This window comes from Gymnoscopelus microlampas (genome assembly GCF_963454915.1).
Source record: "Gymnoscopelus microlampas genome assembly, chromosome: 20".
NCBI classification, from domain to species: domain Eukaryota; kingdom Metazoa; phylum Chordata; class Actinopteri; order Myctophiformes; family Myctophidae; genus Gymnoscopelus; species Gymnoscopelus microlampas.
This window is the reverse complement of record NC_139957.1, coordinates 17,680,644-17,708,462: the sequence shown is the minus strand read 5'-3', so window position 1 is coordinate 17,708,462 and position 27,819 is coordinate 17,680,644. Positions and strand designations below refer to the sequence as shown.

The window sequence follows — 27,819 nt, the reverse complement described above, 5'->3', positions numbered from 1 at the left end:
GAACACTGATTTGATTAAAATCACAGTAAGCAATTCAACAGTTAATGCTATAATTGTTCTTTCTTCAGGCTTGAACCCTCTCTCATCTCAACCCTCTCTCATCTCTCTGCTGAAATTCATACATGGATATCTAGAATGCAGAAGAAATAAAAACCTCAGGCAATGATGTACCCTAAATTCGTGGGAAGATAATTGATTGGCTGCGTTAGGTCAAATCCTCATCTGTGAAGTTAGCTTATTTTCAGACACTGCAGAGCTCAAGACCCTGATGCCAGGGTGTGCAGCGATTCAGCAGTTGGTGTAGTCTAGTACACACTATTGCATCGCATCACAGTTATTATCCAGTCTCACCATGGCAACTACCAAGAGAAATCAGTATAAAACCTTTTAAGCGGCTTGAGCTCAATGGTATATCTTTGTGCTTTGAAACAGCCCCCCTCCTCCCTTCCCTACAGGATGATGACTAGATTGAGCCATCTACACATCAGCCAGAACTACACATTTAGGTCCATTGTACAGCCTTTGATGAAGAACATAGTTATTCAAATGTTGAGAAATTAGATAAACGCTAAATGTTTAAATGCTGATAAGTAAAATGCAACAGAAAAAAGTCTTCAATCAATAGACACCTTTATTACACATATACTTTGACAATAAACATATTCTTTGTTAATATATGCTGTGAATGAAGTGCTTCTTCTGGCATTTATAAACAAGACACAATTAGCTTGGCTCTTGGTCATATTTTCTTGCAATTTCTATAAAGTAGCCTATATACATTTTGTGATATGTCTCTTAAATCCATACTGCAACTGTTTACGTGAGATGTTACACACACACTCACTGTAAGTTAAATTTGTTAAAAGTTAAAGCACCTTTTTACCCAGATATGTCATATTTTATCTAGATTTACTGTATTTAGATGTAGTATAATGCATGTAATACTAACATGATTGTACATAGTATAGGTGGTGGCTGTTAAACAGTTAAACTGTGCCACTAAAAAGACATATTGTGCGAGGGTAGGTGCTAACTTACACTTACAGTTGCCTACACGCATGCAGATTTTTTTTGTTGCTCCTGTCTCTATCACAAGTGTTGGCCTGTTTGTGCAATGTTTTGCCTGGCAGTGCATCAGACTTGTTTGTAATAGATTAAACACACTTGGGAAATACTTGTACTGGACATTTTGGCAGAAACTCTATACATATAGTATATATATATATATATATATATATATATATATATATATATATATATATATATATATATATATATATATATTAAAAGACGTTTTGTGTCAAGCACACAAAGGTATGGTAAAATCACTTAATTGGCGAAAGGTTGCTGTGCAAGGCAAAAGCAAGCATAATATATCTTTTAACACCATGACCTTGGATGGTGGTGCGTAAGGTTTGGGTGAAACACAGTAAGGGGGAAAGTCATCAGACAGTGAGTGTTTATGTTGCCTCTTTCTTTTCCCTTTGAGCAGTCCGGCGAATCTTCATCTCTGTCAGTTGGATGTAGCGGATTACATTGGTGTCTGTGAAACAAGTACAGGAAGATGTTGACTGTGATTCAAACTGTGTCATGGCAGCCATACCCTTAAGCCTGATTCATACTAAATAGCCGATCTACAAGCTCACAATTCATCACGGATGCGATGCATTGTGAGCTTGTATGCGATGCTTTGTGCGATGCTTTCTGAGCTTGTAGATGTGTTATGAAAAAATATATATTATATTGTTATTTTTCACATTTTCATCTATGTTATGTCAAAAACTGGGATGCAGGGTTAGATTGGTTAAATGTGCCACATAGCACCTTTGCAGCGCCTTTGATCTATCTATCTAAATGATCTATATCTATCTATCTATCTATCTACCTGCTGCCTATACACACGTGAGCAGACACTAGATAGATTGATTAATTTAATGTGATCGTGTAGTTATTTTTTGCAACACTATATGCTACACCAAGGAAAGAATATGAGACACATTATGAAAGACACAATGGAGGATAACACAATAAAGCCGACAAACATTTCCACTGCAGTCTGTAATGGTGAGACTGGCACAGAGCAACATGAGGCCTTTGAGTTGCATTTTTAAGACTATTAAAACAATATGGTAGTACAGAGGCACTCAGACGACCTGCTAGGAATCATGGGGCCCCTGACAAGATGTAGCAGTACCCTCCCACCCACCCCGGTGCAACAAGTTGTAGTGTTAACTTTTTTCTATTTACTGTTGAAGCGTATAAAGCCGTAAGAGAGCCTTGGTTTGCTGCTTTATTTACAACTACGTACCTTCAACTAGTAAATCATCACAATATCTCTGAAAGCAAAGGCTCCAATTAAAACAAATGCAAAAGTCCCATTGGTATCAACACCTACATCATTTATTGACTCATGGAAATCATGCAGTCTTATCCTCCCCGCACCCACTTTTGGGCCTCCACCCTCACAAGAGACTATAGTGTTCCCTGTAAAGCGGTATCAAATCTGACCTGAAGGTTCCTGTTTATGTGACTCCTTGAGGTAGTAGAGGGCCTTCTGGAAGTCACCGAGGTGGTAATAAGCCACACCAGAGCGGTACAAAGCTTTGAAGTGGTCTCCCTCCTTGCGAAGGACTTTGAGACAGTACTCCTTCACGCGCTCATAGTTCACCAGCTCCATCTGTAAGAGGCATGCTTGGAGGAGGAAAGAGAAGGAATACAGAAAAGGTGTTCATATAATGATATATAAATCGTTATTTGAATGCCATTGAATAATAGCTGTATGCACTTAAATTCAGTTCATACACTAAATTCATGCATACATTACTACGTTAATTTAGCTATCTAACAACACCAGACACAGCATCCAAACGATCCAAAAACATCAAAAACTAAAGTGAGATGAGGTGGATGAGGGTGAGGGACCAGCCTGAGAATGAGTCATACTCTGTCATGAATAATTCATGACTGTTGGAGCATTTCCCAGAAATCGACTCTATTGAAAAGAGAACAGCAAAACAAAAAAGAAAAAGGTGCGATGGTGTTATTTAGCTATACCCGCCAAGCTGTTGTAACACTCCAGCTCGGCATTTTCCATGGCACCCTTCTGCTCATCCGTCAGCGAAGTGGACTTGCTGATATTCGGGAGGAGGGAGGATGATGGGGATTTGGAGCTGGTGGTGTCTGGATCTCCCAGAACCCGGCACAAGCCCTTCATCTCCAGCAAGGCGCGATGGTACTTGCCGATCGCCTCCCTGTACTTCTTATCCTTGTAGCACTGGGTGCCTTGCGTCTTGAAGTCGATCGCTCGTCTCACGGCATCCGCCGGCTCGTGTGACGGTTGTTTCAGCATCGATCCACCATGATGTTGCCGTTGTTGTTGTTGCTGCTGCTGCTGCTGCTGGTGGTGTCTTGCATCTCTGGTCCGGCTACTGCTGCTGCTGCTGCTGCTCGGAGGCTGAGCGCTGCACTGCTGGAGGAGCCGCGGGACTGTGCCACCATCGGCGTTCGATGTGCCATCGCAGCCGGTCTGGCTTGCGCTCATTTTCGACAACCTTTCGTACGTTAAATAAATAATGTAGCTGCCCTTGCCTCCAAATTTGTATTTGTATTTTGTATTAAAAAGACTCGCTCGCCTCACCACATTCTCTTGCGCGTGTCGTGATGTTCATCCACGACTGCACGATGTCGCAACTACGTCTTCTGTGCGCACTCTTCTTCTTATATCCCCCTATTTTTTCCGTGGCGATCCGATTGGTTCTTTATTATACGAGGCTATGTTGGCTCTTCACTCAAGGTAGGCTATGCCTGGTCTAGTCTATCGCGGGATCTCTCTTTTTTATCTCAATCTGGAGGAATGCAGCCATCTCTAGAGATGAATGCATCAGATAAAGACCAAGCGGGCTGCCTCAGAGAGCGCAGGCTGTTCGGACTGACTCAACCCTTCGGTCCCCAGTTGACAGCGTATGATGTCATTTAAACAGCGTATGATGTCATTAAAACAAGAGTTTATATGGGGTAATATGCTTTCTGCCTCAACCTGCACCACCTTAGATCGCCTTGATGAATTAAGCTGATTCCTCTTCTGAGCTCCAACAACCCCACCTGCTACACAAAATACAATATGATACGCCAGGTTTTATTTATTCAGCTATTTCTGTGCTGTCAGTGTCACTCAACCGAATAGTGTACTGCAGCTGTTTGGGTGTGTCTTGATGTGGAATTCTAACTATCTCTGGAGCAAATGCTGCTGACCAAAAAAAAAACTTTCCGGTGCTGAATAAATATGGGAGGGAAGCTAAAGGGTGATACAAAGTAAACAACATAGCTACCATGCCTATTCTAGCCATTTTAACCCATATATACAAGTTCCTTCCCTGTAGTAGGCTGACATCAAAGTGAGATAATCAGGTGAATTTAAAAATAATCCAAGTCACGTTCAGTGAAGTTAAATGCTGGTCCATGCTTGCTTGGCAAAGGTTAAAAACGCAGGTGACCGAGCATTTTAGCATATTCATAAACATTGTAATATAATATTTAAAATCCTATAATTTATAAATATTATAATACACATACACAACTAAAGTATAGGCTAATGTGTAGGCTACTGTAATATATAATATAGATAATATGACAACATGTAATAGGCTATTTAGTAAATATATTTACATGATAATTATATAAATGTAAAAAAAGGTGACAAGCAAAATCACACTTCTCTTTCGCTCAATCACACACACACACACACACACACACACGGGGAGGGGGGGGCGGAAGTATATGAGCTATTTTGTGTGTATTGTAGAACACGGCTTGTAATTTCTCTTTTTACGTCGCATATACATTACTTATTTTCTTCTTGGTGAATTTTCCCATGACTTTCCACCCCCTCACGCATGGTGCGTTCGGAAATTGCCCACTGGAGCGCACTCGCCTGTTAGTTAACAGACGACGTCACACTGATAAGAAGCGCGCATGCCGGCCTGGCACCAAAAGAAACCCATTCTGTCATGTCTCTGTCTCGCTACGTGCGTGCCTCACTAGCCAACACACAAGAGGAGGTTGAATGAACTGAAACCAGCTCACCCCGAAACAATATGTTAGGAATAGGCTCTATGCATAGCAGCCTTATTATAAAGACATTCACAGGTGTTACCAATGATACTAATGAAGGCTCTGTTCCATTTAGTGTAGCACAGTGGTTCTCAGATTTTTCAATTTCCACGACCCCATAACTCTGAGAGTGTACAAATGGAACCAAATGGACACATAAAGGGTCCATTTGGTTCCATTTGTACACTCTCAGAGTTATGGGGTCGTGGAAATTGAAAAATCTGAGAACCACTGTGCTACACTAAATGGAACAGAGCCTTCATTAGTATCATTGGTAACACATGTGAATGTCTTCACAATATGACTGCTGTGCAAAGAGCCTATAGATTGCATGAAAAGTGCTTCCAGTCTGCTGTATTTCCATTTCCGAACGCTAGGTTACGCCATAGGGTTACGCCACCAAACTGCGACACAATCAGTGTTGCCATGTCGGCTTCTTCTTTGGGCTTATTTTTCTGTAAAGTAGCCGATCTAAAAGCTCACAAGTAAGTAGTTCACAACTGTAAAGTAGCCGATCTACAAGCTCACAACGCGTCGCATCGGGACGCGTTGTGAGCTTGTAGATTGGCTATTTTCAAATATCCGATGCAGATATAGGTTTATAGTAGCCTGGCTCCAGCCCGTGAATCGCTAGCCACGGCCATTAAAAAAATATGTTCAGGCGATTCTGAATAATGGAGTGAAACGAAATGAAAATTCAGGCTGCGTGTCAGGCTAGGTTTATAGTGCTCACGTGGCCTAGTTGCCTCTTTCGGGCTTGTTTTCCTAGACCTGATTGCTTATTGCTCTCACAAAATATGGCAACAATGGAAACAACAATCATTACGTCATTTCTCTGCGACAACTTGTTTACATCATGGCGTCGGTGGATTTGAGAGGTACCGGATTCCATTGTTTCCGTTTTTAAAATGCAAACATATTACTGCAGGTTTGAATTCGCTACTAATACATGATGATGGGACACATTATTTAAGTAGCTATCGAGGGAAACAAGAAGCTGCCTGGCTAAATATATCCTAATGTCGTCGTTACCGGAGGCAGCTCCACGAATCATGTTCAACCCAGATTTGGCTCAACAACAACATGCTATTCAACAAAAATGTGGAATGCCCCACCAAAAGGAGTAAAGGAGTATAAAACCCTACTCACTTTCAAAACTGCCCTAAAGATACACCTTCAGGAGGCTGCAATTCGAAAATGACCCCTGTCTAAGTCTTAACCTACCCCCCCCCCCCCCCCAACCCCTCCCCGTTTTTGTCTTCTCTTGTACATATTTTTCACTCTTCATACCAGTAACCTGTAAGCTGATTGTATGACGTTCTGTATAGTAGTGTGTATATCTGTCTGTCTCTTATATGTCATCATGATTTGTGTGCATGGGGATCTCATCTTAAACAAGCTCCGTGCTTAATGAGTCTTCCAGTTTAGTAGACCTTGTATTGTGAATTTGTACTTCCATGTACTGTTGTTCTCATGTCTTACTAAATAAAGTACATCAATCAATCAATCAATCAAAACCGTAGAGTTAACTAAGAACATTTACTCAAGTACTGTACTTAAGTACAATTGAGGTATTTTTACTCTACTGGAGTATTTCCAATGTTCAGTACTTTTACTTCTACCAGATTACATCTCAATGGCAAATATTGTACTTTTACTCCACTACAATTATATTGAAAACGTTAGTTACTAGTTACTGTGTAGATTTTGATTATTATTACAAAACATACATTACCCATTTCAGCCCTATATACATTTCGACCATTTGAAAATAGCCGATCTACAAGCTCATAATGTGTTGGATCTGCTATTTTCAAAAGATTCTTATACATTCCAAAACTTGGGACATTCTGCATAATGAGTACTTTTGGCACTTTAAGTACATTTTGATACCAATACTTCTGTATTTATATTCAAGTAAATTTTGAATACCGGACTTTCACTTGTATTGGAGTATATACTACATTGCAGTATTGATACTTACGTAAGTAAAAAATGTGAATACTTTTTCTACCACTGACCATAACTACATATCGAATGCTGCTTGTAGATCTGCAATTTACGGCAGATCTACGTGAGACGCGCTGTTTACGTTGTGGTTTGTTTTGAAAACGTAATTGCCCAGGTAATGGTACCTAATTTTATAGCCTTGGATCAAGACTGTCATAGATGTATTTTATCTAGTCTGACTTTTACTTTCGTATCATAGTTAGATACTATCATAGATGTATTTTATTGAGTTTGACTTTTACTTTCATATCATAGATACGTAAGTAATATTCAGACTCGATAAAATACATCTATGATAGTCTTGATCCAATTTTTTTTTTTAAGACCTGTCAATCAAATTCAATTCAATTTAGGCTTTCATCCAGAGCGACATTGTCCCGGACTCTGTACAGAATGTTGTGAGAACACGACCTGTTCCTACTATGAGAAAGCGGATTAGGCAACAATGATTCCCATCTCCCACAGCAGATTTTCCTTGGCAGTCTACAAAACGGAATTAACAATTAAAAAACTTTAAGTGCACGTTATTTTTCTTCAACATCCTTTGTTGTATTTGTTCTTTCTACTGACAGACAACCTCCTTGGGATATCCTGGGTTGACAGTGGCTGGGTGCCCATTCTCAACCCTGGCAATGTGTTGGACTATTTTTCGGAGAGAAGCAACCCATTCTATGACCGAACTTGTAATAATGAGGTAGTAAAGATGCAGCGGCTAACCCTGGAGCATCTGAAGTAAGATTACAATATGTTTTTTTTGTTTTGTTTTTTGTTAAAAATTATTCAGATGTATTATTGAACAAAAATACAGATACAATATTATGCTCCACAGTGTAATAAAAAAGAAAAAGAAAAACATTACATCATATCAGATAACCAGTGTGCAAATGCATCCTCACTCACTCTTCACACCGCATACACGGTGAGCAACACAGCATTTTGGCGTCAGTAACCGCTGCTGCCAGTGTCTTATCTGCCCGCAACAATGCCTCAGCCACCGTCGAAGAAGAGAAAGATACGTTCTTTCAAAGCAAACGTTTCGTTTCAGCTCCTATAATTCAAGGCATTCCTTGAGAAGATTTACAAAACTAAGCTAAAAACTAGTCATTTCCTATGCAAACATGTTTCCTACTATGTATAAACTTCGTTAAGGTAAAATAAAATGCCATGCACGGGCGTGACGCTATTAAAATAGCGTTCCGCCAATAAAAAAACTCCCCATTAGACCCCTGCAGGCAACATCATTAAATGCCCAAGATACAAGTTAATAACACTGCTATAATGTCAGAAGAACCGTCTGGTCAGAGGTCTGTAGCAAAGTTCCATTTTGCCCAGCAACATGCTTAAAAGCCACAGTCAAAATAAACACATTTTCTGATTTATTTTCCAGTCAAATGGTCGGAGTTGAGTACATTCTTCTTCATGCCCAGGAACCAATTCTTTATATCATCCGTAAGCAGCAGAGGCAGTCACCTAACCAAGGTGAGCAGCTACAGAAAATTCATTAATCGCTGATGCTCGATGTGTTGTGTACTGCACCACGTACCATGTACAAATGCAGAGGTACTTGATCCAGATTGTAACTGTTTTTTTGTGTCATGCTGTCTGTCCTTTATTTTCTGCAACTGTTGCCGGTGTACTATCTCATGTAATTGTGACCCCCTTAAATATTTTTATTTAAACTTTATTTGACCAGGAAATAGCCTCAATGAGATACAATCGTGTCCTTGCCAAGACAGCCAACAGTACATTAAACATGGTTGGAGAAACAACATAATACAAATTACAGACATTAAAATGCTTCATTCACACAAGTACATATACAATATAGGGATGTCCACAGCTAGTCGACAAGTCTATTAAACAGAGCTGCCCAGTGCAGAGATTTAGTGCGTCCTCTAAAGACAGATACAGATATTAAATTTGTGTTTTTTTTAACATACTGTACAAGGAAAGGTTTCCACCCTACAGCAACGATATGTTGGGAGTAGTGAACCACAGCCAGTTGGTGCTGCTGCTGCTTGAAGCTCAGCTTTCTTTAACTACTTAAATCCTATACAGTATACGCTTAGTCAGTGGTGTGTTATAGTTTTTTTCGGAGGGTATACGATAATTATTCCCAGCACAACATGCGCGATGCGCTAGCGCATTTTCAATGGATGAAATGGTTATTAGACTGTATGCATTTTTTTTCTAAACAAATCTGCACTGTATACGCCGTATATAGCGTAACACGGTACACACCACTTCATATTTGGGGGAAATTGTTTCAAATATTCTCCAATAATGACCTGGCCAAAATAGAGACATTTAAAGTGGTTAACAAAAGTTGAAATATGTAATATGATATATAATGTAAAAAAGAAAAGAAAAGGCTTCATCCAGAAGGATAAACTATTTAACCACCTACATATTTTCCACTACCACTACAAATATTTTTGCCAAAAATAACCGATCTACGAACCGATCTTTCAAAGCTTTAATTTGACACGTTTCTTCCATGTATCCACCCCCAGTGATACCATTGTCTGACTACTACATCATAGCAGGAGTGGTGTATCAGGCGCCAGACCTGGGAACAGTTATTGGTTCCAGAGTGGTAAGAGCTTGCTATATATTCCATCATGATATACTGTATATTTTAGGGGGCACGGTGGCGCAGTCGGTAGTGCTGTCGCCTCACAGACGGGGACGCTGTGGGTGCTGCGGGTGCATTCTCTCCTTCCGCGTCATCAGTGCCCATACCCTAGGTGGGGTTGGTGAAAGTGCCTCTATGTGTGGAGTTTGCATGTTCTCCTTGTGTTCTAACTAGGTACCCTCACAAAAACATGCAGTAATCCTGGTCTCTATACTACCTCCCCCCTGGCGCCTGATGGAGGGGAAAGGAACTGGTTGGAATAACGTGTTCCTTCCACGCGCTACATCTAACCAGGGAATTTCCCCCCTGTCAGGTGATAAGAAGCGGCTTGCTAGCTCTCATGCATTGAAGGAGGCATGAGCTCGCCTCTAGGCTCTCCCTAGGCTGGCAGAGGGAGTGTAGCTCCCAGGATTACTTAAACAATTGGCACTGGGTGAAAAAATGGATTACAAAATCGTGGGATTAAAAAAAAGAAGTGAAAGAAAGATATACTGTATATTTTAATACCTCTAGCTCAATGTTAGGTTTGTGAAGAATTCTCCAATTTGGACCGGTGTCTTGATTTGAAGAGTTTGATTGTTCTTTGCCATTCAACATTCATTCATAAAATGGGATCACACTTGACAGCAAGGATATGATATATAATTACAGTTATTGACAAAATGTAATTGTTCCCGCAGCATCTGTCATTTTATTTAGATCTTTCTTTGCTGTCAAATTTGATACCATTGCCATTCTTTTGATTAGTTAAAACACTTTTCATAAGTATTATGCACCTATTGACAAATGTAATTCTTAATTTAGCTGCTTAAGGACTTGAACTCACCTATTAACAAATGTAATTCTTCATTTAGTTGACTTATGTCATTCTATATCCTTTAGCTCTCTGCTGTCCATGGAATACAATCTGCTTTTGATGAGGCCATGTCTTATTGTCGCTACCACCCCTCCAAAGGATACTGGTGGCATTTCAAAGACCAGGAGGAGAAAGGTTAGCTTGAGGGTTGGTTTTAGTTGTAGTGCTGTTTTGATGACCTTTTCTTGTATTTTTATTTTTCACCCATCACCCACTGTATGTGCTGTGAGAATCTACTGTCACTTTTAATTATCTTATATGTGGGGTTGTCTTGGTGGTTTTTAAATGTTTTGTTTATTATGGTCAATGGTAACCCATGTAATAAAAAAGAGAATACAATTATACTGTAGTAAACTAAATCGTGTTTTTCTACAGAAAAAGTCAAACCAAAATCTAAGCAGAAAGAAGAACCCAGTTCGCTGTTTCAGAGACAACGTGTCGACACACTCCTTTTAGACCTCAGGTCAAAGTTTCCCCCAACATTTTACCAGGTATGTGTTGCACTGACAGAATAAAACAAACTAGTTGTACAGTGAATTTTGCTGTCTTTCTATAGTTTCTTTCTAGTTTTTAAAATAAATGTGTTTTTATCTATACTTTCAGCCTAAACCTGGTGAGAAGCCTATACCAGGTATGACCCTTTAAAGTGCTTCATCCACATTCTAGTCAGAACATAATCCATGGTCATTTTGAACCGCTGCTCAGTACTGTTTGATAACTTTGTCCAAGAGTTAAGTTCTAACTGTCTGTCTATGTCCATGAAACCTCCTGTCAGTAGTTCAACAATTTTGTATGAATTATTTTTACTATCCAACTCATGTTCCTATTTACATACTATGGTAGCGCAACAATTACCTTCTGATTCCCAGTTTGAATAGGGTTAGGTTTACTGACAGCCTCATTTGGCTCTCAGTCTAATGCCAAAACTGACTCAAACTCCTTAAGTCCTATGCATGATTGTAATTCTATTGTATTGCAGTTGAGGTAAAGAAGGAACCTGAACCACCTGCTGAAACAGTGAAACAGGAGGAGAGGGAACCAGCCACCAAGTCCTCAGCCCCAGGGCCTCCAAGCAAACCGCCCCCTGAGAAACGAGCAAGGCTCCAGTGATGACCACTCCTAATACACTTTGAGTGGGGTTGAGTGCACGGTAAAATCTTGAGTGATAATTTAACGCAGAGAGTGTACTAGAATAACCAAATGGACCTGTAAAGGTCCATTTGGTTATATTTGTACACTCTCTGAGTCACAATTGGATAAATTAACACTTATGATTTTACTGTGTGGGAAGAAGAACATAAATGTGACTACATCGATGAGCAAGATTATAGTCACGATCATTCCCCACTTTTGAGAGGGTGACCAGCAGGAAAAGAAGGCGTGCAGAACGTGACTAAACAGTTGAACAGGTTGAGAGTGGGCTGCCATGTTGTCAAGAATGTCCAGCACTGCAACTTTGTTGACTGGTTTTCAAGATGCGTATAACAAATTGGCACAAAAAGTGTCAGTTCTCTGTCTGGGTGCCAGAACTACTTTTACCCTGTAACCTTAGTCTTGTACTCTCGAGAAAGTTTGGCAACCCATACATTTCAAGCAGATGCATAGCTAACAGGGCTAAAGTAAAGTGTGAGTGGACATTTTAAGACTATGTGCTGAAACCTTGCTGTTTTTTTCTTTTCTTTTTTTGCTAATGAAGAGCTTTTTTTGTTGGATGATATGCTGACTTCAGCGCCAGTATCAGTTTACTGTTGACATCAGCAGGATCTTTCTGGGGTAATGAATTCAGAGGTCATTTGCATTCCCAGCCTGCTTAACCAAGGGATGTACCATGATGTTGAACATTGAAAACTTCTTTTTACTTTATGTTTTTCAGATGTATTGTGATACTAAACATCAAATACCTTATGTGTATTGATATATGTCCAATCATTTTGACTAGTGTATTATTACCAACAGAGATGTATATCTCATATTGTTAATAATTTGGAGCACTCTGATTTAACTGGTTTTGTATTACATGTGTTGTATTAAAAAAAAATGTTTATGACATTTGTAACAGTGAAGCAATGTGGTCATGTTAGTTTTTCTTCAGATATTTTCAAATAAATTGTATATAATATTTGTGTACATTTAATCTAATTTGGTATGAAATCATTGTGATGGCGTGCCGTAATGGTTAACTTTCTTGACTCATAAGCACAACGGGTTGTGTAGTTGTATGATAATTGCTTTATCTGTCTAGTTTAATAAACAATAGACAGCAGATCACAATCACCACAAGAGGTCACCATTTAGCTAAGTTTGAATCTAATTAATTATGTTACTCCTAGGCTGGATTTAATATTAATGCTATTCTGCTTTCTCTGTCAGTGTGCGCCGTGATTTTATATTTATGTTGGCCGTTTTACACTATTACAATGTGTCTGAAATCGATCCACAGAAATGAATATTAATGGCTATAGTCATAGGCTATGTGGGGGAAGTAGTAACCTAAATGTACAGGCCACGAAGAAGAACTCGCTCGCAGGGCGTGGTGGGAGGAACAACGTTACCATGTCCGCTTATTATAAGCGACTTTGGACTTCTTTTTCTGTAAAGTTGCTTGTAAAAATTGGTTTGATTGAATACTTTATTTAGAGGTTTGAAGAAAAAAAAGCACATGAAAGTACAGTTCAAATACAAGATCAACTAAATAGGATTTCTTTTTTAAAACAAGAAAGCCAATGGCTTGTTTCAATTGGGGTCCTTTTGTACTCAATTCATAGAGACAAAGTGGGAGTTGCGGGTTGCTGTTTTTTTGGGCTTGTTTCTCAAGTGTAATTGATTATTTAGGCTTGCTTCCAAAAAAAGATATTATCTAAACCAGTGGTTCTCAAAATATTTTCATGAAAAAGTTTTGTGCCCGGGAGCATTTGTGTTGTTAAAATGTGTCGAAAAAATATTCAAAATATTCCACATTTTATTTCAAGAGTTTTTGAAAATAGCAGATCTACAATCTTTAGATTGGCTATTTTCAAATGGCCGATGCTAGGTTTTAAAGTGCTCATGTGACCTAAGATGCGTGTTTTCCTAGACCTGATTTCTTATTTCTATCACCAAATCCGGCAACACAGGATAGGAGCGCTCTCCTACACAATAACGCCTCCGTGGAGGTCTAAAGTAAAAACAGTGCCCCAGCTGGCTGTTTAGCTGCAGAGACTAGAGAAGAAGAAGATGGCTGCAGTGGGGATTCTCAGGCCAACGATGTCTGAAAACAGAGCACTGCTCCTCGTCATGTTGAACGACGATTAGCCTTCGTGTGTCAAGCCCCGTTTATTTCGTCGTTTCTGTTCAGATTCGAAGGGGATAAAACAATGGGCTCTCAAACACTTCAGATCCTCAGACAAGGGGTCTGGGCTTCAGTCACAGGCGGCTGGTACTACGACCCCCACCAGAATACGTTTGTCAACGCTCTGCATCTGTACATCTGGCTGTTTCTGCTGTGTTTCCCCTTCACACTGTACATGGTGAGTGGGATCTCAAACCGCTTTATGTAAATCTATTTAGATATTTGCGATCTGGTCGTAGGGAAAGCAATATATGCCCGTTAGAGCTGCCCGAGGATATTAATGGTCGCTATCAGTGCTGCCATGTCCGGTTATTATAAGCGAGTTTTGGCTTGTTTTTCTGTAAAGTTGCTTGTAAATATTGGTTTGTTGCGAGTTGCGTTTTTGGGGGCTTGTTTTTAAGGTGTAGTTTCATATTTTTTTTGGCTTGTTGTTTCCTAAATGTTGTTTAAACCAGTGATTCTCAACCATTTTCATATCGAGGACCCCTAAATGAATACGTATTTGTCCGCGGACCCCCCACATCTGAAAATGTTTTGTTCTAGCTGGGACCTCCTACCAGATTTGTGTTGTTAAAATGTTTCTAAAATATTACACATTTTATGCTCCTTTTCTTCAAGAGTTTCTTTGAAAATAGCAGATCTACAAGCTCACAACGCGTCGCGAGCTTGTAGATCGGCAATTTTCAAGCGCTCATGTGGCCTAGTCGCTTCTTTTGGGCTTGTTTTCATAGACCTGGTTGCTTGTTTCTCTCGCTAGACCTGGCAACACTGGTGGCTCTGTGGAACGGAAACAATGTAGCGTTTCATGTGACAAAATGTAACATTACATGTTTCAATTCTCAGACATGAAAACATGATTTAGAATAGAGAATTATCTTGTTAAATTTGTCCCATATTCACCAACTATAGGATTAAATAACGGGCTCTTTTGTTTCAATTATTATTATTTATTTATTTTCCAAAACGAACGAACGTTGGATATATTCCTATAGTGTTGTCAAAGATTATTGTCCCAATTCCTTTATCTTATCCTTTTTGCCGCCTGTCAGAACTGACTGGTACAATTGCCAATGTTAGAGAGTCCATCGGTTACACTGTCTTTTAAAAAGTATTTTTATATGAACAGCAGCTTACTATTAATAGACGTCTATTACTGTCATATATATTTATATATTTTTTAAAACGAACAAGAAGGATGCTTTGTTTTGGGCCTCTTTGTTATGACATTCCCTTTGCACAATATGTACATATTAATTGACCAAAAAATATTGCGCAATAATAGCTGACCTTTAGGATTTGCAGGATTTGTTTACTTGCAGCCAAAAAATTGAGACTATAACTGGAAGATACTATCAGTGTGCAGTGGTGGAAAGTAACTAAGTCAATTTAGTACTTAAATACTATTTTCAAACGATTTTTATACATTTGAAAACTTGTGAAATGGGTCATTCTGCATAATGAGTACTTTCTACTTTTGGTACTTAAAGTACATTTTTAGAACAATACTTTTGTACTTTTACTCAAGTACATTGTACTTGTGAAAGAGTATTTCTACATTGCAGTATTGCTACTTTTCTAGTAAAAAAAAATGGTGAGTAGGCTACCACCAGTGTCAGTGTGCTACAAAGCTGAGCGATGTCTGTTTTTATATATGACTCTATAAATGTACTCTGGGAAGGAAATAGCTTGTACACCAATATACTAACTCCTCCTTATATTAGAACCTAATGCTCCAAATCTGAGTGTGGCTTCTGTCCTATTTCCGGAGTGGAAATAAATACACGGGTTGGCTCTGTGGTTTAAATTGAGCCACATGTTTGAGTGGTGCTGGTCCTGATAGTGGCAGCTATTAATGCAGCCGGTATCTCTTGAGCAGCAAGCCTACAGAAAAGAGTGAAGTCACATTGTGGTTTGCCAGACAAGCACTTGAATGATGATGGTGTACCTCATTAATAAACTGCAAAGTTAATTCACTTAACTTGACAACATAAACATTCAAAGTTTTCCAAGTTTATTTCCTGTCACAGTGTTTGTGAATATCAGTAGTTGCCAAGATGTTCCTAGCAACACACTGACAAGGTCTATTACTCATAACGTGTATTTTTCTGATATCTTTTTACATTATCTCTGTCATAATGTCTGTCTGGCTGTATGTGAACTTACCTTTAAACAATAGATATTAAAGTTGTATTTTTGTCTCAGCTGCTGTGATTATGCAGTTAAAATGGCCCCAGTTGCTGCTAGTCATTCTAGTCTATCCACTGTTGATAAATGATGTAGACATTTTCAAGGGGAATTCTCAACAGTGTGGGTGGTCTGTACCTTTTTTCTAAAATCTTTCTTTATTCCACGCTGACAAATGTTGACTTCATGTTGTTTAGATGGTAAATTATCTAAGAAGAACCGTTGAGCTTGTGCTTTTGGGTTGCTCTGAATTTGAGGTCCTGTTGTCCCTCTACTCTTTGTTTGTCAGGATGCTCTTATGTCATAACACGAGTGTTGAAATGTTCTTGGAGCAATGTCACCCAAACAAACAGCTCTACATGGTACAATTTTTGTGCTACAAATGAAGGGGATTCTAATTTGTGACCATGGCAGTGGGTTGATCTTAGTGGTTTGAGAGACCAGACGATCGTATAACCAGGGGAATTGACACCAGCCACCAGCCCAAATGCTGGCACCTTTTTACTATGAATGTAGAACGTTAGTTAATTCTTTGGCTGGTAACCCATCATTTGAGGCTTCACTGCTATTTCCAAAACAATTGGGCTGGAAAGCCAGCAAAAGTGGACAGTCCTATCAAAAGTGTCCTTGAGATGAGACGCAGAAATAATGATTTCTTCACTCACATGTTTGCTTAGATTATTCTTTTTATTTTTTCAATTTGTCAGATGTTTTCAGTTTAGTTAAACCAATGTTTGAAACTGTGATTACTTTTCAGTGCCACTAGCATTAGTGGACTTAACTGTATGTATGTATATCTGCTCTTTTAAATGGACCGAAATAAAATGTACTACTGTACTACTACTTGAGTTGATCTGGATGGGAGTCTCAACCAAATGCTTAAACTGTACAAATCAAATTCTCTCCAATCCAGGCCCTCCCGCCGACCATGGTGATCGTGGGGATCTACTGTGGGGTGATTGCTGTCATGTTTCTGCTGCTGAAAATGGTGAACTACCGCCTCCATTATGCCTTGGATGAGGGGGAGGTGGTGGAGCACCGGGCCAAGGAGACAGAGGGCATCAGGATTGGCACAGAGGGGGTCAACGATGGCAGTGCCACCCGCCAAGAGGACAGCAACGGCCCAGGGTAAGGTCTTGTGTCACAGAGCCTGTAAGGCTGGGTAGTAAAAAGAATTACTTGTCAGTACTGTACAATTTTTGGTGTTTGCATTGAGCCTGGATATATATTTGTTTAAATGTGACAATTTAGGCATTTAGCAGACACTTCTATCCAGGGTGCTTTACAAAGTGCAAGATTGGACTAAGTGCCATCGACATTGAGTTATCCATCACAAACTGTGAGCAAGACTAGGTGTTGAAAGTGATGCTTATCACATCACTACTACCGATATTTGACTAATGATGTTGTGTTTTTAGGAAAATCTGCCAAATAGGATCAATTTCTATTAGAAATGCAGATGGACTTGTTTTGGTAAAACATTTAAAAAAAGGATGCAAGGTGGTGAAAATTGTGGGTTTGATTCTTTTGGAGTGGTACTTGGAAACACACAGAACAGATCCCCCAAAATGTGAAGCAAAAGTGAGTTCGGAGAAGTCATTAACTCCTAAGAGGATGATAATGGGACAGCTGGTATAGTACAGGCCACGTACGAGTGTTGTGCATTAGATGTCTGATCAGTGATTAGATGTCTGGTCAGTGGTTGTCCCAAATGGAGCACACGTGTGGATTTTGTCAGTGTGAGTCAAGTCACTTTAAATGGTGATCTAATCGTGAGTTTCAGTATCTGTTGAGTTTCTGGGGTCAGAGGGTTGTCCTCTGGTCATGGCGCATGAAAATAAAGCCTGCCACAGAGCAAATCAATACCTCACCTTCCACATTAGACATTCAAGGCCAGCTGTAAATGGCAATCTGCTGTTGTCTTGTTTTTATGTAAAGGTCCCTAGTTCTTGTTGTGCAGGAGCTGAATGCCAGTGAGGTTCCAGGGTTCTTTTACTGCCCGGGCCTTGGAGAAGTGACTCATTTTCACATTCCAGAGGGAGCGCTTAGCAGGATGCTGAGAGAGAGAGAGAGAGGGAGAGAGAGAGGTGGAAAAGCAACAAGAATGAGAGCCCCTCGACCGCAGGGGCAGTCAGTCGTAGCTTTGCCTACACATCTGGAGTTGCATTCCAGGTTGTTGGGAGTTTACAGTAGAGCAGACAAGCTTGTTGAAATTGATTAACCACTTGAACCCCAGCATCCATATTCTGGGGGAACATTATTTGCCAAAAATAGCAGATCTACAAGCTCACAACGCATCATGTTGCAACGCATTGTGAGGTTGTAGATCAGCTATTTTTGGCAAAGCGATTCGATGTAGATTGTTTAAATTTGTCAAAGTACAAACTCAGAGCCAACTCGGGTCCAGTTTATTAAGTCTAGAGGGCTTAAGTGGTTAAGGTGTTATTATACCACCATCCTTCATGCTCCCCCTCTCCTCTATCTTTCTCTCTCCCTTCCTTCCCACAGTCTCCTTTGCCCAGACTCTGTTCTCATATTATGTGTGCACACCGTGTAGTGCAGTTTATTGCTTTGAATGTTTGTGTTGTGGTTTGACCTGTTAAGAAACATTTTCTGGCATATGGAAATGATTTATAGACGATCCCTGGCAACTTGTTTTTTTTTTCCCGACATACAGTACTGACTGGCTAAACAAGCACGTCCGGGCTAAATTTAGGCCCAGAGAAAGTCTACATGGAACCTTTTCTTCCCTTTTTTTGCCCTTTTTAAAAAAAATAGTTTTTCAAATGTACGTGTGATGAAAAGCATAAGCCTGTGTTATAAAATGTGTTTTAAAGGGATGATTAAAACCTACTTTCCTGTGTGAATGGTAGATTCTGAACAAGCTCAATAGTACATTTCTCTCTGTGCTGTCTGTCCGCGCTTCCACAGAGAAGGTGCAATGTTGATGTGCTAGGTAATTGTTTGTGTGTATCTAGCTGTGTGTGCATGTGATTGCGTGTCTCTGTCTGTGTGCATGTGTGTCAGTCCATGTTTGAATATCTGCGTTTGCGTGCATCTGTTCGTCTGCGTATGTGCCTGCATATCCGTGTATGTTTTCACGTGTGTATTGTATGTGTAGGTGTGTCATCCTATGTGTATTACCTCACAGGGACCCTGGAGGGGGTATTGAGATGGCAGACTTCATCCGGGAAGAGACCCCGCCTGTTGACTGCAGTTCCAGGAACTCCTATGCTGGCATGGATGCCAACCACCAGGTAAATAGAGGAATGACAGCTCTCAACAGCTGTCTCTAATTTACAGTACATCTAAACAAGTGCTTTGATTTGTAATTTGTCTCATATTCTTTCGTCCCTTAATATCCGCTATGTTTTTTTTGTAGCTCAGAATGTTACGATAACTTGTTCCTCAAACCTTTGTGATCAGTAACTGCTAATAATCTTCAGTTTGTTGTTTAGTCTGCCCTATGTTGCAGGGTTGTGTGCTAATGCAATGTGTAAACTAGAATTGTGGTTGAACAGAAAGGGGGGCAGGCATTTGGTGTATGTGTTCTCATTTAGCTTGAAATGCATGCATACTGCTGTCAGCAGATTGCTTTCTGCTTTTAATATTCTTTGTTATTAAGATGTTTTATTTTGCAAGATATATTTAACCTCGAAATCCCCATGGGTGCCGTGTTCCCAGTCTTGGCGCTCTGTGTCCTTGAGCTGCTAATCATCTGGCATGTTCTGCTCAGCCGCTGTGCACCTACATAAGAAGAGGGAGAACCCCAAACTCTTATCTCTGTAATGATGGTGAAGAAGCAACGGCCTGTTTTTGTGACAAGGATTATTTTGGAACTAGTCTCTTGTAGCGATCAAACACTATATTCATTTGTCGTTGTCCCTCCCACAGAGAGACACACACATACGCTCTCCCCCACTCCCGTGGAAGTATTCGTCCTTAAATGAGCTGTTAATTTACCTGAGCACCTTTTTTGAGGAATTGCACAGGGACATTTTGATTTATTAACAATACATGGCTTGACTTATGAAGGGTTTTTGTCTTCTTTAGATCGGATCCACCCACGGAGGAGCAACAACAGCCAAAGGTAAATATGGCCACCAGCTATGTACGTTCACTGCATGCAAGTGGCACATGTATGTACGTGCACTGCATGCAAGTGCACAGGTACTGTATGTAAGTGCACTGCATGCAAGTGGCACAGGTTAGGGGTGTGCCGATATATCGTCCTGCGATATATCGCGATACGTTTTCGTGATGATATGTATCGTTTTGGAAAAAAAAATATCGTTTTTTTTTTTACAATTATAATCAGGCATGCAAACAGCCCCGAGGTGAAAAGGGTGACAATATGTTGTTGTTTTTTTCGGGTCAGGTGTCTCACTATTGCCCTATTTGGATTCAAAACGGCTATTGTAGCTGAAAAGCTACAAGTTTGCATGTCTGAATAATGCAAAAACAGAATTATTTGTTTGCATTTTTTCTCCCCCATATATTTCAAGTTGTGAGCCCAATATCGTATCGTATCGTTTCGTGAAATTAGTGTATCGGCACACCCCTAGACAGGTATATAATGGTGGAAAAAGTACTAAATTGTTTTACTTAAGTGAAAGTATCAATAGTGCAACGTAGAAATACTCTGCTACATGTCAAAATTTACTTGAGTAAAAGTACAAAAGTATTGGCATCAAAATATACTTAAATTACCAAAATTAAAAGTATTGCAGTATATGCAGAATATCCTGTTTCACAGGGTGTCATATCTATAAAATGCATTAAATATTTTGAAAATAGCAGATCTACAAGCTCACAACGCTTCGGCATGGCGGCGCATTGTCAGCTTGTAGATCGGCTATTTTCAAATAGCCAAAGTTTAAATAGGGCTGAAGTGGTTAATGTATAGTTTGTAGATTTGAATTATTATTATTCAAATCTACAAACTAACTAGTAACTGAAGTTTTCAAATAATCGTAGTGGAGTAAAAGTACAATATTTGCCTCTGAAATGTAGTGGAGTAGATGTAAAAGTGTTGAAAATTGTACCTAAGTACAGTACTTGAGTAAATGTACTTAAGTTACTTTCCACCACTGCATATTATGTACAGTAAGTGCACTGCATGCAAGTGCACAGGTACTGTGTATGTAAGTGCACAAGTCTGTATCTTCTTGTGAAACATTTGTGCAGTGCATTGATGTTGTCTTAGACGGATCACTACATCACTGACCACTATGGCCTCCACTGCCCAGGGGATGTGTTCTGACTCAGCGTTGTTATTGTGACCTCTCTCTAGACATATCAAGACACTGCCACTTTAAATACAGCTAAGCAATGCTGGCTCCACAAAACGCAACACACTGCAAACACCACTGAGGGAGCTGTTCTCTGGGAGGTCTTTTATTTATTTTTCAGTATTTCAAAATAGCAGAATATGACAATAAAGTAAGTCTCTGACAGCGGTGCTTTGGGGTCCATTGTGCTGAGAGTTTCAGTGCAAGGCGGCTGCGTTGTGTGAATTATTCAGTGAGGCCGCTCGATGCCATTCTAATTAACCAGCAGTTTCTGATGACAGGAAGTGGTCTGAAGTAGAATAAGGGCTCTGCTGGGGTTTTGGCTTTTTAATCTTCTTCCCCCGAGAGCTTACATCTACTCACTATGTCCATCACAAAACAACCAGTAATTCACAAATAATGTACTGTATAGTATCCCTCTGGTAGAGCATATTCTTCAAAGGTTAGCCTCATGATATCCAAATATTTAGGGTATCTCCAAGAGTGCTCTCTTTTTTATACCTTTTATTTATGATCATTTTATGTCTTGTCTTAATATTTAATGATGTACACTGTTCAACTGCTTTATTTACATCACTAGTGATATAGGTATCGATCTACTATTGTGCATGATGTACAGGCTATTGACGGTCGGTATGATGTGGGCTGACATTAAGCTACAGAGTGGGAATATGCATAAATATGTAGTCAGTCTACAGTGAATATCTAAGGAATATACAATCTATCGATGGTAAAACATTTGCAGCAGTTTCCCTAAGCAGGCTTCTAATTATTATGATGCTAGTGTACATCTCAGTTGTCCATGAGCAAAAGTGCCAGAGTGAGTGAGGAAGTTTCATTAATCCAAGGACGGAACAGAATGCATGGGTGCTTGAATATATGAATGGAAGTATCCATTCATCATTACTCTGTTCCTGTCTGCAGGAGGAGATGTGGAGAAGAACTCAGATGACCTCAGCTTGACTCTGGTTCAGAGCTGCAGCCATGATCATGGTAATGACTAATGACAAACACAAAGCAGTGTTATTTTGACATTTTGTGACATCTGTTTCTCTCTGGGAACTTGTCACATTTGGCACCACAGTAGTACTCAGCACATAGGTTAACAGGCTCTGTCTAATTGATTTGTGTATTTTATTGTTGGGTACAGCGGTGCACATCTTTTGCATGACTATATATTTACCTAATGTTCTGTATTATGTTTATACTGGTTGATATGGCAGCAAACAAAAACAAAAGTACTTGACTCTTTGTTTTCAATAAAATAAATCCCTTTAATGTTTTTTCTATCCCTCAAGACTTGATGTCAGACCCAAAGATGTACTGCCTTGTCTCCAACGACTCCTTCGCCTCCATGCAGCCCTCGACCTCTCTCGGGCCCCCGGAGCTGACCAGGGAGTCGGGCGACCTCTGTAGCTCAGCTGCTATTCACTTCAGCCAATCGCACTCCTCCGGCGACACAGAGCTGACCACTCACGCACCAACGCAGTCTCAGTCTTTCAGGAAGGAGCTGCGATCGCGGGGCCTGCCTCGCACCTCTAGTTCAGCAGGTTCGGCCTTCCCCGACCCCTCCCTGCCAGACTTTTCTCTCTACCCTCCACCCAGGAGAGGAGGCCTCGACCCGGTGTGCGAATTGGACACCGGTAAATCTCCTAGAGACAGAGACAAAGAGGGGGCTGAACGGCCGTACCTGCAAGACCAAGCAGTCGCCTCCACTTCGGGGGCAGAGTGCTACCAGAGACACCAGGAAACACGCAGAGTAGCCCGCTCCGCCTCCAGGGAGGCAGGGGAGGGCAGCTCTGGTCTGTACCAGGTGGATGTGAGCGGTGGGGGGCGAGGGTCTGGTGGAGGTGGGAAGTCCCACCACGGAGGAGAGCGCAGCGCCGACAGTCTTCGGAGCCTGAGCACTCGTAGTAGTGGCTCCACGGAAAGCTACTGCAGTGGCACGGACCGAGACACCAACAGTACCGTCAGCAGCTTCCACAGCGAGCAGACCAGCTCCACCCACGTGGAGAGCCTCCTGTCACTATCAGGGGACGAGCGGGGGACTCGGGACAGAGGGGAGGCCTCCTCTGCCATACCCGTCGGCGGCAGGACTTCTAGCCTCGGTAGCATCAGCGCCCGAGGTCTCGCCGGGGGCCTGCCCTCACGGGAAGCCAACAAAAACCCTCACGCCAATGAGCTGATGGCCAAACAGCCTGCTGACAAAGTGCCAACATCTGCCACTGCCCAGGAGCCGACAGAGCCCTGCGGATGCCAGGACGAGCCCGGGATGAGGATGAGCGCCGATGGCTCGGCTGCCGCGATGACGCCCGCCCGAGAACGGGACAGAGACGACGTGCGGCCCAAGTCGGCCTGTCTTGCACAGCGGTCCTCCTCATCCCGCGGGGAGGCGGGAAGGAGCAGCCGCCGGCGGACGGGCAAGAAGCGGGCGAGCAGCTTCGATGCCAGCCGCCACCGGGACTACATGTCCCTCCGGGGCATGGCCAAGCCCCACAGCGCCGTTTTTGCTGGGGGCGCAGGCGGCGAGGAGGACTCGAGTGACCAGAGCGAGCTCAGCTGTGCCTCCAGCCTCCATTCCGCCCACCACCTCAGCACGGATAGCTCCTCCAGCACCACCTCCCACTCCTGCCACTCCCCTGAGGGCCGCTACCGCGCCCTCAAAGCCAAGCACACTGCAGCCCACGCAGCGGCCTGCTCCTCCTCCTCCAAAGTTGTGATGGGATGCGAGGGAGGAGGAGGAGGGGGAGGCCGCACGGGGGCAAAACGCCGTGCCTCTCGACGGACCCCGAGCACAGGCAGCGCCAAAACACACGCCAGAGTGCTGAGCTTGGACAGTGGCACGGCGGCCTGCCTTAACGACCCCAACCGCCTGGGTGCCCCCGCTGTGCCCCGGCCCCTCACCACCTCCAAGTCGGACCTGGAAGCCAAAGAAGGCGAGGTTCTTGACCCGGCATCCCTGCTGGGTCGGGCCTCCCAGCTGGAGTCGGTCACTCGCTCCAGGAACAGCCTGCCCAGCCAGGCAGCCTTCACTGAGCCTCAGGATGTCACCGCCAGCTCCCTGCGGGGTAGGTACCACTAACACAGTGGTTCTCAAAGCGGGGTCCGGGGATCCCCAGGGGTCCTTGAGGGGGTTCCGGGGGTCCCCAGCTAAATGTGTTAATATAATATCAGCTTAACCAGTTTAACCCATTTCATACTTAATGCTTAATGCTGTTTCATACTTAATGCTGAAAAATGTTTACGGGGGTCCCTGGCTCAAAATCTTTTCAGATGGTGGTCCGCGACCAAACACTCAGTTTGGGGGTCTTTGACATGAAAATGTTTGTGAACCACTGCACTAACAAACACACTGATTCCTGTGTGCATGCTTATTGTTTGATGAAACGGTTACATTTGAAACATGTGAACTCCTTCCAAAATGTAACTGCGATCGCGTTGTGATCTTCAGATTTCTATTGCCTCTGATGGGTTGTAGATTATATTAGTTGACTCTTACAGTATGTGTCTGGTTGCTGGCCTTGCTTCCAAGTTTAGCAATTTTGCCTTTCATTTCCTTTGTTCCTGTGATAAATAGTGTTGGTTGAAGACAGTGGAACATGGAATTTCACACAGTGATATTTATTACAATATTATTTAGGAAAAAATATATAAATCTTTTTCTCATTTGTGTGTTATAACATGAGCTGTGACTAGCTCTGAGTAGCATGTGAATTCCACCTATCTGTGGTGAATGAGATCCATTGCTTGTTTGAAGCTGTCACTTTAGCCATTGTCTCGTTAAAAAGCTGGTAGCATCATGTCGCAGAGGGCGGCAGTGGCTCAGGAGGTAGAGTGTCCATCTTGGAATCGGAAGGTTCCAGATTTGTGTCGAAGTGTCCTCGAGCAAGACACTGAACCCCTAACTGCTCCCGATGAGCGGTGGATACCTTGCATGGTTTCCTCCCCCATCGGTGTGGGAATGGGTGAATGTGAAGTACACTGACTGTAAAGCGCTTTGAAGGGTCACAAAGACTAGAAAGGCAATTTATAAATGTAGTCCATTTACCATTTACCATACAAAGCTCTGATGTGTCTTGCAGCAAAAACAGCCCACCCACAAGCCTGCGACGTGTTGTGAGTGTGTAGGTCTGACACCAGCATGCATGAATACCGTGTGTGTGTGTGTGTGTGTGTGTGTGTGTGTGTGTGTGTGTGTGTGTGTGTGTGTGTGTGTGTGTGTGTGTGTGTGCCTATTGTAGATACCGCGACAGGCCCACCATAATATTGAGACTTTTTTGTTATTGCAATATTGTGATAACGACAATATTGTTACACCCCTATTTTAGGGTTTAATCATTTAAATTCCTGTCACTACATACTTACTTCTCAGTGTATCTCAGAGTATATTGTGGTATGCACACTGCCCTCTCTCTAGATTCACATCATTCCTGAATCCTGGTATTGTTCATTGACAATATGGAACACATCAATGACACATTGTAAACGCAGCAAATTTAAAATGGAAGCAGTGTAATAATATGCTTCATAGAATAATTGTTATTGCTTATTTCATACTGGAAACAAATTACAGGATGTATTGGGACATGTGAAAAGTAAGGATATTGGCTGCTGCTCATGTAGTTGATGGAATATAGGAACTGTTGGTCAATGTGGCTCTTTTTCATCTTGCCTCTCTGGCAAGCCTTGTCTATTAGAATTTCTTATGACTTTTAATCAGTTCTTAGTAGATTAAGCGTATATACCGTAAATGTGTATGTGTATGTAGTATACAGTATATTTAGATATAGATAGTGAGCTCAGCTTGTAGATCGGCTAATCATATCACATCGATTTGGCGGTCCCCCTGTAGTAACTCTATGAGGACCCCCTAGGGGTCCCGGACCCCCTGTTGAAGACCCCTGTAGAGAGCTATGGGGTACCCCAGTCAACTAAATATTCAGGGTTTATGTGGTTAACCACATGAACCCTTGCGTCCCTATTCTGGGGCACACATTCGGTGAAAATAGCTGCTCTACAAGCTCACTATTGCGACACATAGCCGAGCTTGCAGATAGTACTATTTCCGGCAAAGAGATTTGGTGTAGAGGAAAAAGAGAGGGCCAAGTAGACCCCCTGGGGACCCTGGTCAACTAAGTGTATACAGTAAGGTTTAAGTGTTAATATTGATATTTTTAAATCAATGCAAGAAGACTTAACAATTTTGGGACTTTGAGGTTATTGGCTTAGGTTAGCATTTCTTGTGCAAACCATATTAATACTCTATATCACTGTATATCTGCACATGTGATTTGTAGACTGGTAGAAAGGACAGCAATGCAGTTACTAACTGCATAGCCATAGCAAAAATCCAGATTTGTAGGTTGAAGTTTTTGTTTTAGGAAAATTCATAGAGAAGGCATGGCAGTTGCGTTGGAGAACTATGTATCCGTAACTCACAGCCTGGACAATCGATATGTTTATGTATTCTGTTTGTGGTGTATCTTGGTGTATGTACATTTTGTGAGTGTCTTGTAAGCCCGTACAGGCTGGGCATCTTGTGGTGTAGGACACTATAATACAAAATATATCTATCTATCATAGCCTATAGATGCTACACGCTTCTATTGTGAGCTCCTTAGTCACCACATCTGTGTCACCGAATGACTGCGCTTTCCATCATAATTGAATTGAATGACTATAATTGCGCAAATTTCCCAACTGGTTTGGGTGTAGTCCAGACTCCAGGTTTTGTCCCATTGTTGCCACTGTGTGCTTGAGTGCCTGAATAAGACGTTGTCTGCCTTGCTCCTTTGGCTTGCCCATGGTGAGTTTCCATGGAGTGACGGGCCTGACCGAGGCACAGCGTTCCCAGTGCGTTTCACCATTAGCATGATGGGACAGTGTGCGCTTTGTGTTAAGGTTAGACAAACAGCAGACCCTCTCATAAGGGGCCTCCGCCCGCGTGTCTATTACACGTTTATTTCCCCCTCATTTTCTTTTTTTGTAAGGAGAATGGGCAGTCCATTCACGGTAATATTTTTTTTCTTTATTGAAGCAAGCTGTTGAAAAGCTGAGAGACAGTCATTGAAATGGGAACAGGAGAGAAGGTTCTGACGGGATCTGGTCCTTCGCCAGGCAGGGTTACACGGTCTCACCATGATGACGCTTCTCGAAAATAATTGATTTGTTGAACCATTTTAACTGTGGCATTTCTATTTTGGGCATGTCATTATAGGTGAACTTCTTTCTTTCTTTTTTTACGATGCGACGTGTTGTGAGCTTGTGGATCAAAATAGGGCTTAAGTGTTTCAGCAAAACAAACAAACATATAAAAGTATAAATGTGTGTGGGTCATGTGTACACAAATACAAATCCTCCCTGCTGTCAGGCTAGTACATTGCTTGCTAACGTCCTGGATGTGGTC

General features: G+C 41.6%; 3 protein-coding genes across 6 annotated transcripts in view; 2 read left to right on the top strand and 1 right to left on the bottom strand.

The window, feature by feature from the left end:
• Window positions 1-1,307: 1,307 nt before the first annotated feature.
• ttc9 (tetratricopeptide repeat domain 9) lies at window positions 1,308-4,071 on the bottom strand. Its single transcript, XM_084045841.1, has 3 exons — window positions 3,055-4,071; window positions 2,509-2,691; window positions 1,308-1,543 (listed from the first exon to the last, which is right to left on the bottom strand). The coding sequence occupies exons 1-3, from the start codon at window positions 3,539-3,541 to the stop codon at window positions 1,461-1,463; spliced, it is 753 nt and encodes a 250-aa protein (XP_083901967.1). The 5' UTR covers window positions 3,542-4,071; the 3' UTR covers window positions 1,308-1,460.
• A 1,820-nt stretch (window positions 4,072-5,891) lies between these two features.
• On the top strand, window positions 5,892-12,729 carry med6 (mediator complex subunit 6). Its single transcript, XM_084044801.1, has 8 exons — window positions 5,892-5,987; window positions 7,692-7,851; window positions 8,507-8,598; window positions 9,633-9,715; window positions 10,637-10,745; window positions 10,986-11,101; window positions 11,214-11,241; window positions 11,590-12,729. The coding sequence occupies exons 1-8, from the start codon at window positions 5,966-5,968 to the stop codon at window positions 11,718-11,720; spliced, it is 741 nt and encodes a 246-aa protein (XP_083900927.1). The 5' UTR covers window positions 5,892-5,965; the 3' UTR covers window positions 11,721-12,729.
• A 1,061-nt stretch (window positions 12,730-13,790) lies between these two features.
• The window catches only part of pcnx1 (pecanex 1), a 54,329-nt gene continuing 40,300 nt past the window's right edge, over window positions 13,791-27,819 (top strand). For all 4 annotated transcript variants that reach the window (XM_084044400.1, XM_084044399.1, XM_084044398.1 and 1 more), the window contains exons 1-6: window positions 13,791-14,116; window positions 17,036-17,250; window positions 19,274-19,379; window positions 20,176-20,212; window positions 22,338-22,406; window positions 22,712-24,481. In XM_084044400.1, the coding sequence (XP_083900526.1) occupies window positions 13,964-14,116; window positions 17,036-17,250; window positions 19,274-19,379; window positions 20,176-20,212; window positions 22,338-22,406; window positions 22,712-24,481 (2,350 nt within the window). In that variant the 5' untranslated portion in view covers window positions 13,791-13,963. The remainder of the gene's footprint in view (window positions 14,117-17,035; window positions 17,251-19,273; window positions 19,380-20,175; window positions 20,213-22,337; window positions 22,407-22,711; window positions 24,482-27,819) is intronic.